At 31.5% G+C, this 13471-nt stretch overlaps 1 protein-coding gene across 7 annotated transcripts in view; it reads right to left on the minus strand.

Annotated features, from left to right (window-relative positions):
- Positions 1 to 13471, minus strand: part of LOC116843356 (F-actin-monooxygenase Mical) — an 874436-nt gene that overhangs the window by 718580 nt on the left and 142385 nt on the right. For all 7 annotated transcript variants that reach the window (XM_032813731.1, XM_032813733.1, XM_032813730.1 and 4 more), the window contains one exon: positions 1838 to 2040. In XM_032813731.1, coding sequence (XP_032669622.1) covers positions 1838 to 2040 — 203 coding nt within the window. The remainder of the gene's footprint in view (positions 1 to 1837; positions 2041 to 13471) is intronic.

Genomic DNA, 13471 nt, shown 5'->3' on the forward strand with positions numbered 1-13471 from the left:
CCCTACTCCCTAAACACCATCTACACAAAGGGGGGGAGGGGGGCATATAAGGACTACCTTTACCCAAGGGAGCTCAGTATCAGAGTTCTCAGCCCTGATGATGCAAACTGCAACGTTTGCGAAACGTCGGCATATCGCTGATTCAAGACACGGCTCCATTCCGGAAGCTATACCTAGACATTGTATCAATGGCCGTGAAAGCATCAAATCTAGTACCAACATATTTCTTTTTGACGATTCTAAAAAGAAGGGAGAGGATAATAAAAAGTAAATGGTAAAGAAGATAATAAAGGTAATGTTATTTTTTGAAAATGTTGAATTTCAAAAGAGATTGTTCTCGATTGGAAGAGTATCGAGAGAATGTTTTTAGCGCCGACCACGCTACTACCACCGATCTCTTAACTTACGCGGCGTCCAGTGCATTAAGTTCTTCAAATGCCGAAAATACCGACAAAGTGTTTGAATTCTATAAAATCGCTAAAAGAATATGTTCTTAAGCCTATAAAAAAAGAAAAAAATATAAAAAAATATAAAAAATATAAATATAAAAAAATATTTAAAAAATCGATTCTTTAAACCTATTAAACTTGGATACCTATTCAAAGATGCTCTATATTATTAACCCTTACACTGTAAAGGGGGTCAAATTGACTCCAGCATTTTTTAAAAGCCCGCGTATCTCTTAAACCAGTGAGTTTCAAATCATTGGTCCTATCTGTAAAAAACGATGTTGGGTAGAGGTTGTTGCTTGTACATGGCGGCATACCTGCATCTCTGTGTACTGGAACGCAACGTGGTTAAAGTTGTCCGTGAGACGCCTGTGACTCCCTTTACATACACTTTGTGTATACTTTTTGTGCAAATAAATAAATTTTTTTCGATAAAATTTGTTTTGTTTTCACTTGTTTTATGAAAATATATGAATATTTATTGATACAAGATATAAATGTAGACCTAATCTATAAATACAGCGTATTTCTCGCTATACACGTGTTTTCACAAAGTTAACTATTATTTCATTTTTTCATGTATTTCATCTAAACTATCTATTTTTGTATAATAATACATAAAATAAATAGTGCATAGTAAAGAAAAAAATATTTTTATCCTCAAATTCTGACCTTAATATTTAAAAATTTGCAACAATTCATGTACTAATTTTAAGCAATTAATTATTATTGGTAAATGCATTATATTTTTTTCATAAAAGTCTGATTATTAAACTGTAACTTCCCGTTGTGGATAATTTATTTTGCTTTAATTAATTTTGCTGTATAATAATTTTTCAAAAGTTACAATTTTTTTATTATAACAGTATATTTTTCGTTTTTCACTTTATATATTCGTAAAAATAATGTATTTAAATAAACTATTGTACAATGTTTTTATTCAGATTTCAATTTGGAATGTTTGAAGATGTTACCTGAATTTTTTCAGACTTTTTAAAAACATTTTTTTTTAACTTTTTTTAAAGACTTTTACCCGCTTAAAAACGTGTGGGGTCAATCTGATCCCTGTTTACAGTGTGAGGTTGCAAAAAAACCTTTACAGAGTAAGGGTTAATATAAATTATACATTATGTCAACTATCTCGAAATACTGTCACAAATTAATCTGAAAGTATTTGATAAGACAAGGCACGAATAACACTTGATGAATTTCTTTATGAGAACCAAAATGACTTTTACTGCGAACTATCTAAATATATCTAAAATATAAATTCAACAAACTCCCTCTCTCTTAACTTGATAACTACACGATATCCACACACTGAATTTCATATTTCTTTCTAATACCCAATCAACTAATTAACAATACTTAATTAAATAATAGTTTACCTTGTGTGAGGATCCAGAGTGTATGCAGCATAATCCCTATTCAAATTTTCCGGCGTCGTCTGTCCCAATAATCTATAAATCGATTCGCGCTCCGCAATTACTTCTAACGGTGATAACGAAGCGCCCCAACCTTTGATCGCCCAACCCGCATCCAAAGAACTCAGGAATCCTCTTGCGCATCCGGAACCGGTCGGCCAAAACGGCTATAATTTATTTAAACTTTAAGTCTTCATTGCAGGTAAAACAAGAAACACACAAAAATTAAAAATATATTAGAACTAATATACTACTGTGTCCAAAAAGTAAGACCAGTTTTCAATGTAAATCGCGCGGGTAAACCGCACATCATAAATATATTTTTCCTAAGTTGGCAGCATTGTGACAGACATCTGTGACAAATTTCATGTCAAAACATTCATTACTTTTTGCTTTACCTTTGGTTTTATACGACGCTAAAAGTGCATTCGGCGATTTTTACAATGTCTAATTATATTGAGCAAAGAAGTTGCATTAAATTTTGTTTGCGGAATGAAATTTCGGGTGCAGAAACGTTCAGGATATTGCAGAAAGCCTTCGGGGACCATGCTTTGTCGGAAAGGAATGTTTACAAGTGGTATAAACAGTTCAAAGGAGGTCGTGAAAGTGTTGAAGACGAAGAGCGTTCCGGACGACCATCAACCTCTACCGATGAACAATACATCAAGAAAATCGACCAAACCGGCCAAACCGTCAACAAAGAGTATTATTTGAGAGTATTATTTGTTACGCGTCGTTTGCGTGAAGCTATTCGCAAGAAGAGGCCAGAATTGTGGGCAGACAATTCTTGGTTTTTGCATCACGATAATGCACCTTCTCACACTGCACTCGTTCTTCGTGACTTTTTCGCCAAAAATTCGATTCATATCGTTCCACAACCACCGTATTCGCCTGATTTAGCACCGTGTGACTTCTGGCTATTCCCGAAACTCAAAAGGCCACTGCGGGGAAATCGTTTTAAGACGATAGAAGAGATACAACGTGAATCGCTACGCGCTCTGAAAGCCATCCCGGAAGGCGACTTTAATTCTTGTTTCGAGGACTGGAAAATACGTTGGCATAAGTGTATTGTGTCGGGAGGGGATTACTTTGAAGGCGACGAAATAGATTTGGAAGAATAAATAAATATTTTTTGAAATAAATAAAAGCTAGTCTTACTTTTTGGACACAGTATTACACATATTGCTGCATCTGAATGAAAACTATAAAAAGATATTTTTTATGGAGGGTATATGCCGATAAGTACGACACTAATTCGTAGATCAGTACATGTAGATTAAAAAAGGAAAAAAAAACGCCAAATACACGCGTCCTCGCATCCGTTCCGTAAAAGAATTAATTCATTTTTTCAAAAAAAAAAAAAAGAGTAAAAAATTTTATAAAAAAATAAAAACTAAAATAACAGTTCTTAGATGTATAATTTGAAATTCTACAAAAATAATGAACACGTATATGTACACGTATGTGTATAGAAAAGACCCTTCTAAAGTCTGAATTGAAGTTACTAATACGCAAATTAAAAAAGAATACCAACGATAGCCAAGAAGTGCTAAAGATATCTATATACTTTTTATAAAGAAATGATAAATAATACACCTAAATATATGTAATTACATAATAGAAGTAGTTACATAAATAAATAGATATTTTGTTTTAAAATAACATCAATAAAAGAGAACCGTTGTATACTAGAAAATACGGCGAGAGTGGTGGGACTTCTATTTATTAAAATAATAGTAAATCAATTTATATCTATATACACTAGGTCCTTGACTGTACTTGGTGAAAATTAATTTTCGAGTTTTTTTCGGGACAACTCCTAAAGTTATTCCATTTAAAGAGAAAAAAATTTATGAAAAATTTCAGCTCAATCGGATAACGTCAAACGTAGCACACGATTCTATTAAAAATAAAAAATAATTTTTTTTACAAAAAGTGGGAAAATTCGATAAAAAAAATTTTGAATCAAGGTTAAATATATTTTTATTGTTATTTGTAAATATTGATCATTATATTTACTAGTGAGCACACAATAAGATAAATAAAAAAAATAAAAACATGTAAAGTACTATGTAAATATAATTTTACAAATCCTTCATAAAAATAGATTTCTTGACGTCTGGATATTGATTTATGTGATACGATTTGAAAAATAAGTTATTTTTCCTCCTTCAGTTGTTTCTCGATAAAACTTGATTGTAATCATGCGTAACCCAGGCAGCAAGCTGTCGTTATTTTGATGTCAATATCTCGTTACTATTGATCAGTAACGTCATTTGTCCTTTAAGGACGTGTATTTAACATCATGTTTTAAGACGTCAAAGTGACTTTGCAAAATGACGTTATGATAATATTTAATTTACCATATTATAGACGAATTTCTTTTTCGAATAAAAAGATAAATTTACTATTCTTATAGATATATTTTCATATAATAATAACGTTACAACATTGCATATTGCAGTGCAATGTTGCAGAAACATTGCAATGACATTAATTTGAAATATTACTTTTTAGCAATATTATAGCAATATTTAAAAAATATTACGAATATAATATAATATTTTTTATTTATTTATTAGTTATTTCTATTACCCAATAAGCAAACAATATTTAAAAAACATTTAAAACACATTTGAAAAGACATTTTTAAAACATCAAAAATAATGGGATAAGTTCGCCTTTTTCATTAAAATAACGTTTTTTAACGATTGGAAGAATGTTTTGTTTTTTAATATTTGATAAAGATGTATTTTAACATTTAAAAACGTTTTTCTAAATGTTAATATTTAACATTTAAAAAATTTTCTAAATGTTAAAATAAACACTCATTAAATATTAAAAGTAACATTTTTCCAAACGTTAAAAAACGTTAAAAACGTTAAAAAAACATATTTTTAGTGAAAAAAGAGAACTTATCCCATTATTTCTAACATTTTAAAAATATTTCTTCAAATGTTTTTTAAATTGCTTTGTGATGTCAACACCTAGGTAAACATATTTTATATAAATATTTTATGCATGTATTTCTAACTTCATTTTTATTATATGAAATATTAGAAATATAAATAGTTTATTTTTGTGGTTGTACTAAATAATATTATAAGAAAATTATAATTAGTGCTTCAGCTACATATGGAAATAATAAAATACACTTAATATCAATTGAGGAAATAGCGCAGTCAAGATGGTAGACTAGGAACCTAGAGGTGTATGAGGTCTCGAGTTCGCGTCCGACCAGTACTGAATAAATTTTCAGGTGCGAAAGTAGTGAAAAATCAAATAAAACAGCTAAATTATGTATAAAATCAACATAAACTGACTAGTTGCAAGCGTTTCCGCAAAATATATTTTTTTTAACTAGTGTCATACGTCATTGTTACGTCATTTTATGTAAAAAAATGACGTCATTAAGTCGTCGTATATATGACGTCATTGGTCTGTGACTTAGGACTGTCAAAAAGATGTCATTATTTAGTTAACTTGAAAGATAAATAACGTAACAGATGACGTAAAGTTCACGTCATTATCACGGCTGTCTGCTACCTGGGTAAGCTTAACTTCTCGTTCTGCTGTATCATTAATGACTTTAAGTGTTTTAACAACTTCCATCCCAATTTTAAAACTTTCTTCGTTTATCCACGTAGTAGGATCTTTTTCAATAAAATCCATTGGTATTGAAAATCTTTCGAAAAAATATTTCGACTGTTGTGTTATAAATTGCTCAATTCCACGGTTCAAATAATTTGGAATATTTTTTGCATTTATTATCAGTCTTTTCATCGATTCGCCGGTGCTTTCATTGAATTTCAATGAGCGTACCATTCGTTTTTTTTTTTGTTTCAATTGTAACGTGTTCATAAAAAAATCCTAGTGTTGCTGTTTCTGACATCAAATGATTACAAAACTTGTCTAGTGTGACGGCTTATATTTTTATCAATTGTACGGTATTCGTAAAGATCTTTTAAAATCTGTAAATCTTGAGAGGAAGCTTTTGCTGCAATTAGAGCTTGGTTTCATGCTTTTACGTATAAAGTAACAAGGAATATGCAAATATCTCAAAATCCAACTTTTTCTTTGGTCGTGATAATGAATTCGCCTCGAAATAAAAATATTTTCAAGCTGTAAATAGCCTTGGCCATTCAACGAGCGTGGTGAAAAGCTCCTGGAGCTCAAAAAGAAATTCCTCGAGGAGGTATATCGCCTAGAAATATAACCACAAGTTCGAATAATTCTCGGTAATTTTCTCGTGATTCTTGCTCCTTTTCCAACATTGTTAACATAAATTGAAGTGCTTCCTTTGCAGTTGATACTTTCACCAAGCGTCGTATTTCATTATCTTCCGGGTTTAAAATTTAATTTATTTATTAATGACCAGGCCTATTAAAATTTTTTTAAACTGCGGTATATTTGGATCCGATAATATCGATATTTTTTCCTCAAAAATATTTTTAGTTTATATAATCGTAAAATAATTTCATATATATGGTGTCGATAGGGTAAATATAGAAGGTCTCGTCCTATTTTCTGTTCTAGAAGAATATACGCACCTTGAAAATATCCAGTATTAGATGCCGTGATATCAAAACAAAGTGCTTGAACTTTATCTAACGAGTTTCCACTCGTTTAGAAGTTTGTGTACCACATAAGCTTAGTCGTTTCCGCTACCAGAAGAGATTACAGGAATTGCCAATAGTTTTTTATTTCCTTTATAAGATATTAATATTGCTAATCTCTCTACCCGTTCTTTATATATTAACGCAGGTAACACATTTCCGTCCCAAAGTATAGTAATTGCGTCCAATTCAGATGTTTTAAAAGTAGTTTTAAAAGTAATAGTTATTAGCAAAATTACTTTTTTAGACAATGTACACACGTGACTTCTTTTAGATATATCTTAGAAATTTACTAATTGCCTTCACATTATTATAATATTTCTATTATAACTTTTTTCTATTTTTACTGTGCATGTGTTTTCATTAATTTTTTAATTTTTTAACGAAATTATACAGGGTGTCTCAGTTTCTTCTCCGCAATATTTGTAGGAACAGATTAAGGTGAACATAAAAATTCTATATCATTTTGCGATGTTCACAATAATAGTCGAGATTTTAATTGTGAAAGATTAAGGAAAAAGCGTGCGCGGAATAATAGAAGGAGGAGCGCTCGAGCTGCTCAAACTATCGCGCGGCCTAATAATATAGCGCGCGGATACCGGCATCCGCAACAAGCTCTTGTATATCAAACACTAATTATAATAATGTTTAAGATTTTCGAAAAAAGATAATTATATTTAGTGCAAATTTATAGATTCAAATAACATAATACACACAATAATTTGTTAAAAAAAAAAATAGAATTTTGTGTTGCAGAGGGAGGCAAGCAATTTGAATATTTGCTTCCATAAGTTAAAGTTTTTCTATTTTTTTTAGTATAGTTATTAATAAAAGTGACATTTTTAATAATAATGTTGAATTTACCTTAACGTCTTGTATAATATTATGTAAAAAAGTGTATGGTTAGCCATTTAAGGAATTCAAGATGACTTTGACTTCTTTATGAAAAGAAATATTTTATTTTACTTTTTATTATTGCAAGTTGTAGCATGCGCGAAGTAGTTGAACATTCACCTTAAAGTCTTTTCCTTAAACCATCGAAAATTTATCAAATCGTGCAAACCGTTACACTGAACACTCTACATATATTTCAATTAATTTGTAATTTTTTCTTTTTTTATAATTATATACGTGACTATTTGTATTGATATTATCTATTTTTTTATAATTATATACGTGACTAATTGTATTGATATTACCTATTTTCTAGCAAAATTAGTAACGTATAGGTATCGCTTGTTATTCCGCCGCGAAATCAGCTGTTTATGTATCGTTGCTAAAAGGTAAGCCATTTCTTTTACACACAGAGCCTGTCCTACGGCTTCTCGTGAGCTCATTCGCTTATACATTTTAATTAATTACGGAATAAATATTAAGAAAATTTCAAAACGGTATATAACTTTTATGATTATCTTGACCCGTTCTACTCGTACACGGCGGTTGCTTGATCAGTTATCGGACACTCTGTATATACAGGATGTCTGACTCATACCATACCAGAGCTAATTTATAGCTAGAATAGGTCAGGGTAAGTAATGGAATCGGTATCTTTTTTTAAACAACCACATAAAATTTCGAGTTATTAAATAAAATAGATAGACTAATCACAGCGCGCGACGCGGCAGGCAGCACATACGGCTCGTCGCGGCCGGCGAAGAAAATGGACGATTACTCGTGAGCCTATCATGCAGTGTCAGATGTAAAACGTAGTCCCCACCTCTAGGCCCATGAGATAGACCCGCGCGCGCGCGTGTGTGTGCGTGTTCGTGTCGTGTGCGTGCGTGTGTGTTTGTGTGTGTGTGTGTGTGTGTGTAAATATTAGTAAATTTTTCATGTGAACGCACTATGGTAAAACAATTTTTCTCATGATTTTTCATACAATTTTTCATAATTTCCTATATTAACAATTTATAATTATGTGAAATTATGAGAAATTTTTCAGATTTTCTAATATTTTTCACATATTTTTTCCGAAAACATGAAATATGAGAAAATTGTTGTAGTGGAAGATTTTTATATATTTTTTTCCGAAAGCATGAAATATGAAATCTTATAATTTCTCAGAATGATCCTATGAGAAAATTAGACGTTTTTCAGATTTTCTACTATTTTCACATATTTTGTCCCCGAAAACATGAAATATAAGATTTCATAATTTTTCAGAACGATCTTGTAATAAAATATGAAAAGGTTTCAGATTTTCTAATATTTTCATACATTTTTCTCCGAAAACATTAAATATGGAATCTCATAATTTTTCAGAACGATCCTAGAAAAAATTATGAGAAATCTTTCAGATTTGGTATCGAAAACATGAACTAAGAAGATTCATAATTTCTTAATACGATCGCCTGAGAAATTATATGAAATTCTTCAGATTTTTTCATTTTTTCTCACATTTTTCCCCGAAAATGTATCACCAATATATTAGCGTAAGGTGTCCTACATACAGAGTGTCCGGTAACTGATCGAGCAACCGCCGTGTACGGGTAAAACGGATCAAAATAATCATAAAAGTTATATATCATTTTGAAATTTTCTCAATATTTATTCCGTAATTAATTAAAATGTATAAACGAATGGGCTCACGAGAAGCGGTAGGACAGGCTCTATGTGTAAAAGAAATGGCTTATCTTTTAGCAACGATAAGTAAACAGCTGATTTCGAGACGGAGTAACAAGCGACACGTATACATTACTCCGTCTCGAAATCAGCTGTTTACTTATCGTTGCTAAGAGGCCATTTCTTTTACACACAGAGCCTGTCCTACCGCTTCTCGTGAGCTCATTCGTTTATACATTTTAATTACGGAATAAATATTAAGAAAATTTCAAAATGGTACATAACTTTTATGATATTGTTTTGACCCGTTCTATCCATACACGGCGGTTGCTCGATCAGTTACCGGACACCTTGTATGTGTGTGTGTGTGTGTGTGTGTGTGTGTGTGTGTGTGTGTGTGTGTGTGTGTGTGTTTAACATCATTATGTCATTAAATCTGAGCGATTTAATACGACTGTTATACAATAAGAAGTACTAAAAGCAGCAGCATCGAATAAAATATTAGTTCTGCCATGTAAATAACTTTTATAGAATTTTTGTGATGGTTTATTTGAAAATATATATTATGCTCCGATTTTGATAAAATTTAATACAATCTGAACTGGACAATCAACCAAATTAATTCGCACATGTCAAAGTGCAGTATTTTATTAGCATAATGGAAAAATATCATTATCTGCTGTTTTATTGCAGTGATTTTCTATAAAGTCCTTAGTAGAAAATTTTCTCATAATTTTTCATAAAAATTCTCATAATTTGTCAAAAAAATAACATTTCTCAGATAATCTCATATTTACTCATAGAATGAGTACTTTCTCATAAATACTCATAAAATGCAATGAGAAAATATGATAATATTTTAAGAAATATAATCTATTGTCTATGCAAAAATCGCAGTCATTTTATGGTGGCATAAATTCTATGGTATTTTTATAAATATATTGATTAAACATAATAAAGAAATCTTTGTATTTTTAATTAATTTCGAATTATCGTGCCAGTCTCTCTTACATTATTTATACGCTGAACGGTTTCGTCTATATTTTATGATTTAAAACGCGAACAAACTCTAAGATTTTTCTAAGATTTTTCATAAATAAGTAATACAAAGCATTTTTTATCAAGTGAGAAATTGGCGTAGTGTCTAAGGCGACAAATTATAATTCAGAAGATGTCTTCGGTTCGAGTTCGAATCCCATCATCAGTGCTAAGTGAATTTTCAAACGTGATGCAATGTAAAATCAAGTAAAATTATAACAATTTTCTCATAATTTTTCATAAAAGTTCTCATAATTTGTCAAAAATATCTCAAAAAATGTCTTAGAAAATCTCATATTTACTCATAGAATAAGCGTCTTCTCATAAATATTCATAAAATTCAATGAGAAAATATGTTAATATTTTAAGAAATATAATCTATTCATGTCATGTAAAATTGTTAACCTAGTGCAAAATCAGTATATGCCGGCAACTAAAATATTTATATAAATATCATAGAATTCATACTATTATAAAATGACTACGATTGTTGCATAAACAATAGATTATATTTCTTAAAATATTATCATAATTTTTTCTAATTTCTTAAATGTTATACAACATTTTTCGTTCCTTTTCAGATTTTCTTCTATTATTGTTTCCGATTTCATGATATCAAATATTTCATACAATGTTTTCAGATCTATAAGAAAATATGAAGAAAATATACTTGAAAAGAAAAAATCTTACAAATGATAAAAAAATAATATAGAAAAACCTATATTTTTTCGAGTATATCTATAGTGTATTTTATGTATTTATGAATATTTATGAGAAAGCGCTCATTCTATGAGGAAATATGAGATCTGAGAAATTTTATGATATTTTTGACAAATTATGAGAAAATTTTTTTCCAGGGCAACAAATGGAAATTAGTGCAGCTGGACTACATTTTTTGTGATATCTGCAATTTGTTGTGTTTCATTTCGCTGATGTTATATAAGGTGTAGTAAAAAGAAATCCATTATTTTTGCATGAAATTGAAAGCTTTATTTAGCATAGTTAGAATGATCCGATTTAGGTCAAATATGCACAGTTTTATTCGATAACTTGTTGCCATTTTGAAGGTAATTCCATTATGCCTCTCTCATAGAAACTCTTGTCTCTACTGGCAAAAAACTGGGATAGTCGATTTTCACAAGCTTCTCTTGAGGCAAATTTTTCACCAGCAAAATAATTCGCCATAGATAGAAACAGGTGGTAATCACTTGGTGCCAGGTCCGGACTATAAGGTGGATGCATAAGAACCTCCCAGCCAAGCTCCCGGAGCTTCTGGCGAGTCACTATCGATGTGTGTGTCCTAATGGAACACAATTCCTCTCCTATTGGCCAAAGCTGGCCGCTTCTGGGCGATTGATTCCTTCAGACGGTCCAATTGTTGACAATACAGGTCCGAATTAAGAGTTTGGCCGTAGGGGAGCAGCTCATAGTAGATGATTCCCTGCCAATCCTACCAAACACACAGCAAAGCCTTCCTGACCGTCAATCCTGGCTTGGCCACCGTTTGCGCCGGCTCACCGCGATTCGACCACGACCGTTTTCGCTTGACGTTGTCGTAAGTAACCCACTTTTCATCACCAGTCATCATCCGCTGCAAAAATGGGTCGATCTTGTTGCGATTCAGCAGCGATTCGCAGATGGAAATTCGGTCCATGAGGTTTTTTTGCGTTAACTCGTGTGGCACCCATACATCGAGCTTCTTTTTGTACTCAGCCTTATTCAAGTGGTTCCAAATGGTTTTTTGTGCAATGTTTAGCTCCTGGGCAATCGAAACAGTGCTTACATGACAATCGGACTCGACGATTTCCATTATTTTATCGACATTTTCGACAATTGGCCTTCCAGAGCGTGGTGCATCTTTGACATCAAAATTACCGGAACGGAATCGACGAAACCAAAATTGCGTGTGATTGGCTGTTACAGTCAAGACCATCAAGACCATAAACACTATTCACATTTTCAGCCGCCTGGCTTGCGTTTTCGCCTCTATCGAAGAAAAACAGTAAAATATAGCGTATTTTCTCTTTGCTGGTGTCCATCTTTGACGCGCGCTTAAACAATACTGAGTCAAACAATCACAAAACTGTCTCAGAAGTTTTTTTTAGTACGAAATCTTATCTTTCTAACGCCATCTAGCGTAAACCGATCGCACTTATACAACGCGAGATACACATTACTAAAGCCATCTATTGGAAAAATAATGGATTTCTTTTTACTACACCTTATATTTGCTCACCAAACTATTTTTGCAATCTTTCTTGCACAAATACTAAAGAGTGTTACAAAAAGATTACAGAGCCGGATTTTGTAATTAAATCTTTAAACATTTATAATAAATAAAATATAGATTTGTGTTGCACTTTTTATTAAATGTTTATTCAAATAATTTACTGTTTTTATTTTGACCCTTAAAAAAAAACTCTCTGCCTCCTGCAGACGATTTTCTTGATTGTAAATACTACAAAATAATTACAAGGTAATTTTCTCCGCATTTTAATAAGAATGACAAATATCTTTGCTCTTGCATTGTTCTGTTTAACGTGTAACTAGCTGTTGGAAGAAAAATATATTATTGAAATAAGATTTTCCCTCTTATGCAACATGAAGAAAAAGTTTTTATTTATTTCACGAGTGTTCGTGAATATAGAGAGATATTTCAAACACGATATAGAGAGATATTTCAAACACGATTAATATATTGTATACATACGATACTCATGGGATCGATAAAATGCATTTTATGATACTTCATTTAATAGACACCCCTAAGATTCCCGAAAATTTATCATGATTATTTATTCCTAGTTTTAAACACTTTTTTGTAATTTTAAAAGGTTGCAAGAGGCATAAGCGATACAATGTTCGACACAGTGTTTTCTTACAATGATGTAACTTAACACAAATATACACAGCTGAAAACCTAAGAAAAACGAAAGGGGAGATGAAGATACTACAAAGGCAGAAAGTAACGATCCAAGAGAAAAATAAAGAATGCAAAATTACATGATCTGAACACAGTCAAAACCGCCCGAAAAAAATGGTAAGGACGCGGGATGGTGAATGTCCAAATCAGTGACCTGTTGTAATAATACGTTACTAGCCTAACAAATGAATCAATTGCAATTGCGCCACTACCAGCGCCGTATAACGCAACCGGACCGACTACACCGAAAACCACTGAAATATTAGGACCTTAACTTAGTTTCCGCCCAAAAAATACTGAGAAAAAGCATTTATTGTAAAAAATTTATTTAAATTATTTCAATGAAAGTATTTTCCATCACTTTCTACAACTTTTTGCCATCTTTCTGGCAACTGGGCGATACCATCTCGATAAAACGATGTTTGTTTCGAAGCAATCCATTCGTCCACCCATTCTCGC

This window comes from Odontomachus brunneus, unplaced genomic scaffold (assembly GCF_010583005.1).
Source record: "Odontomachus brunneus isolate Ranch 3 - 2012 unplaced genomic scaffold, Obru_v1 Obru_scaffold_032, whole genome shotgun sequence".
Lineage (NCBI taxonomy): Eukaryota > Metazoa > Arthropoda > Insecta > Hymenoptera > Formicidae > Odontomachus > Odontomachus brunneus.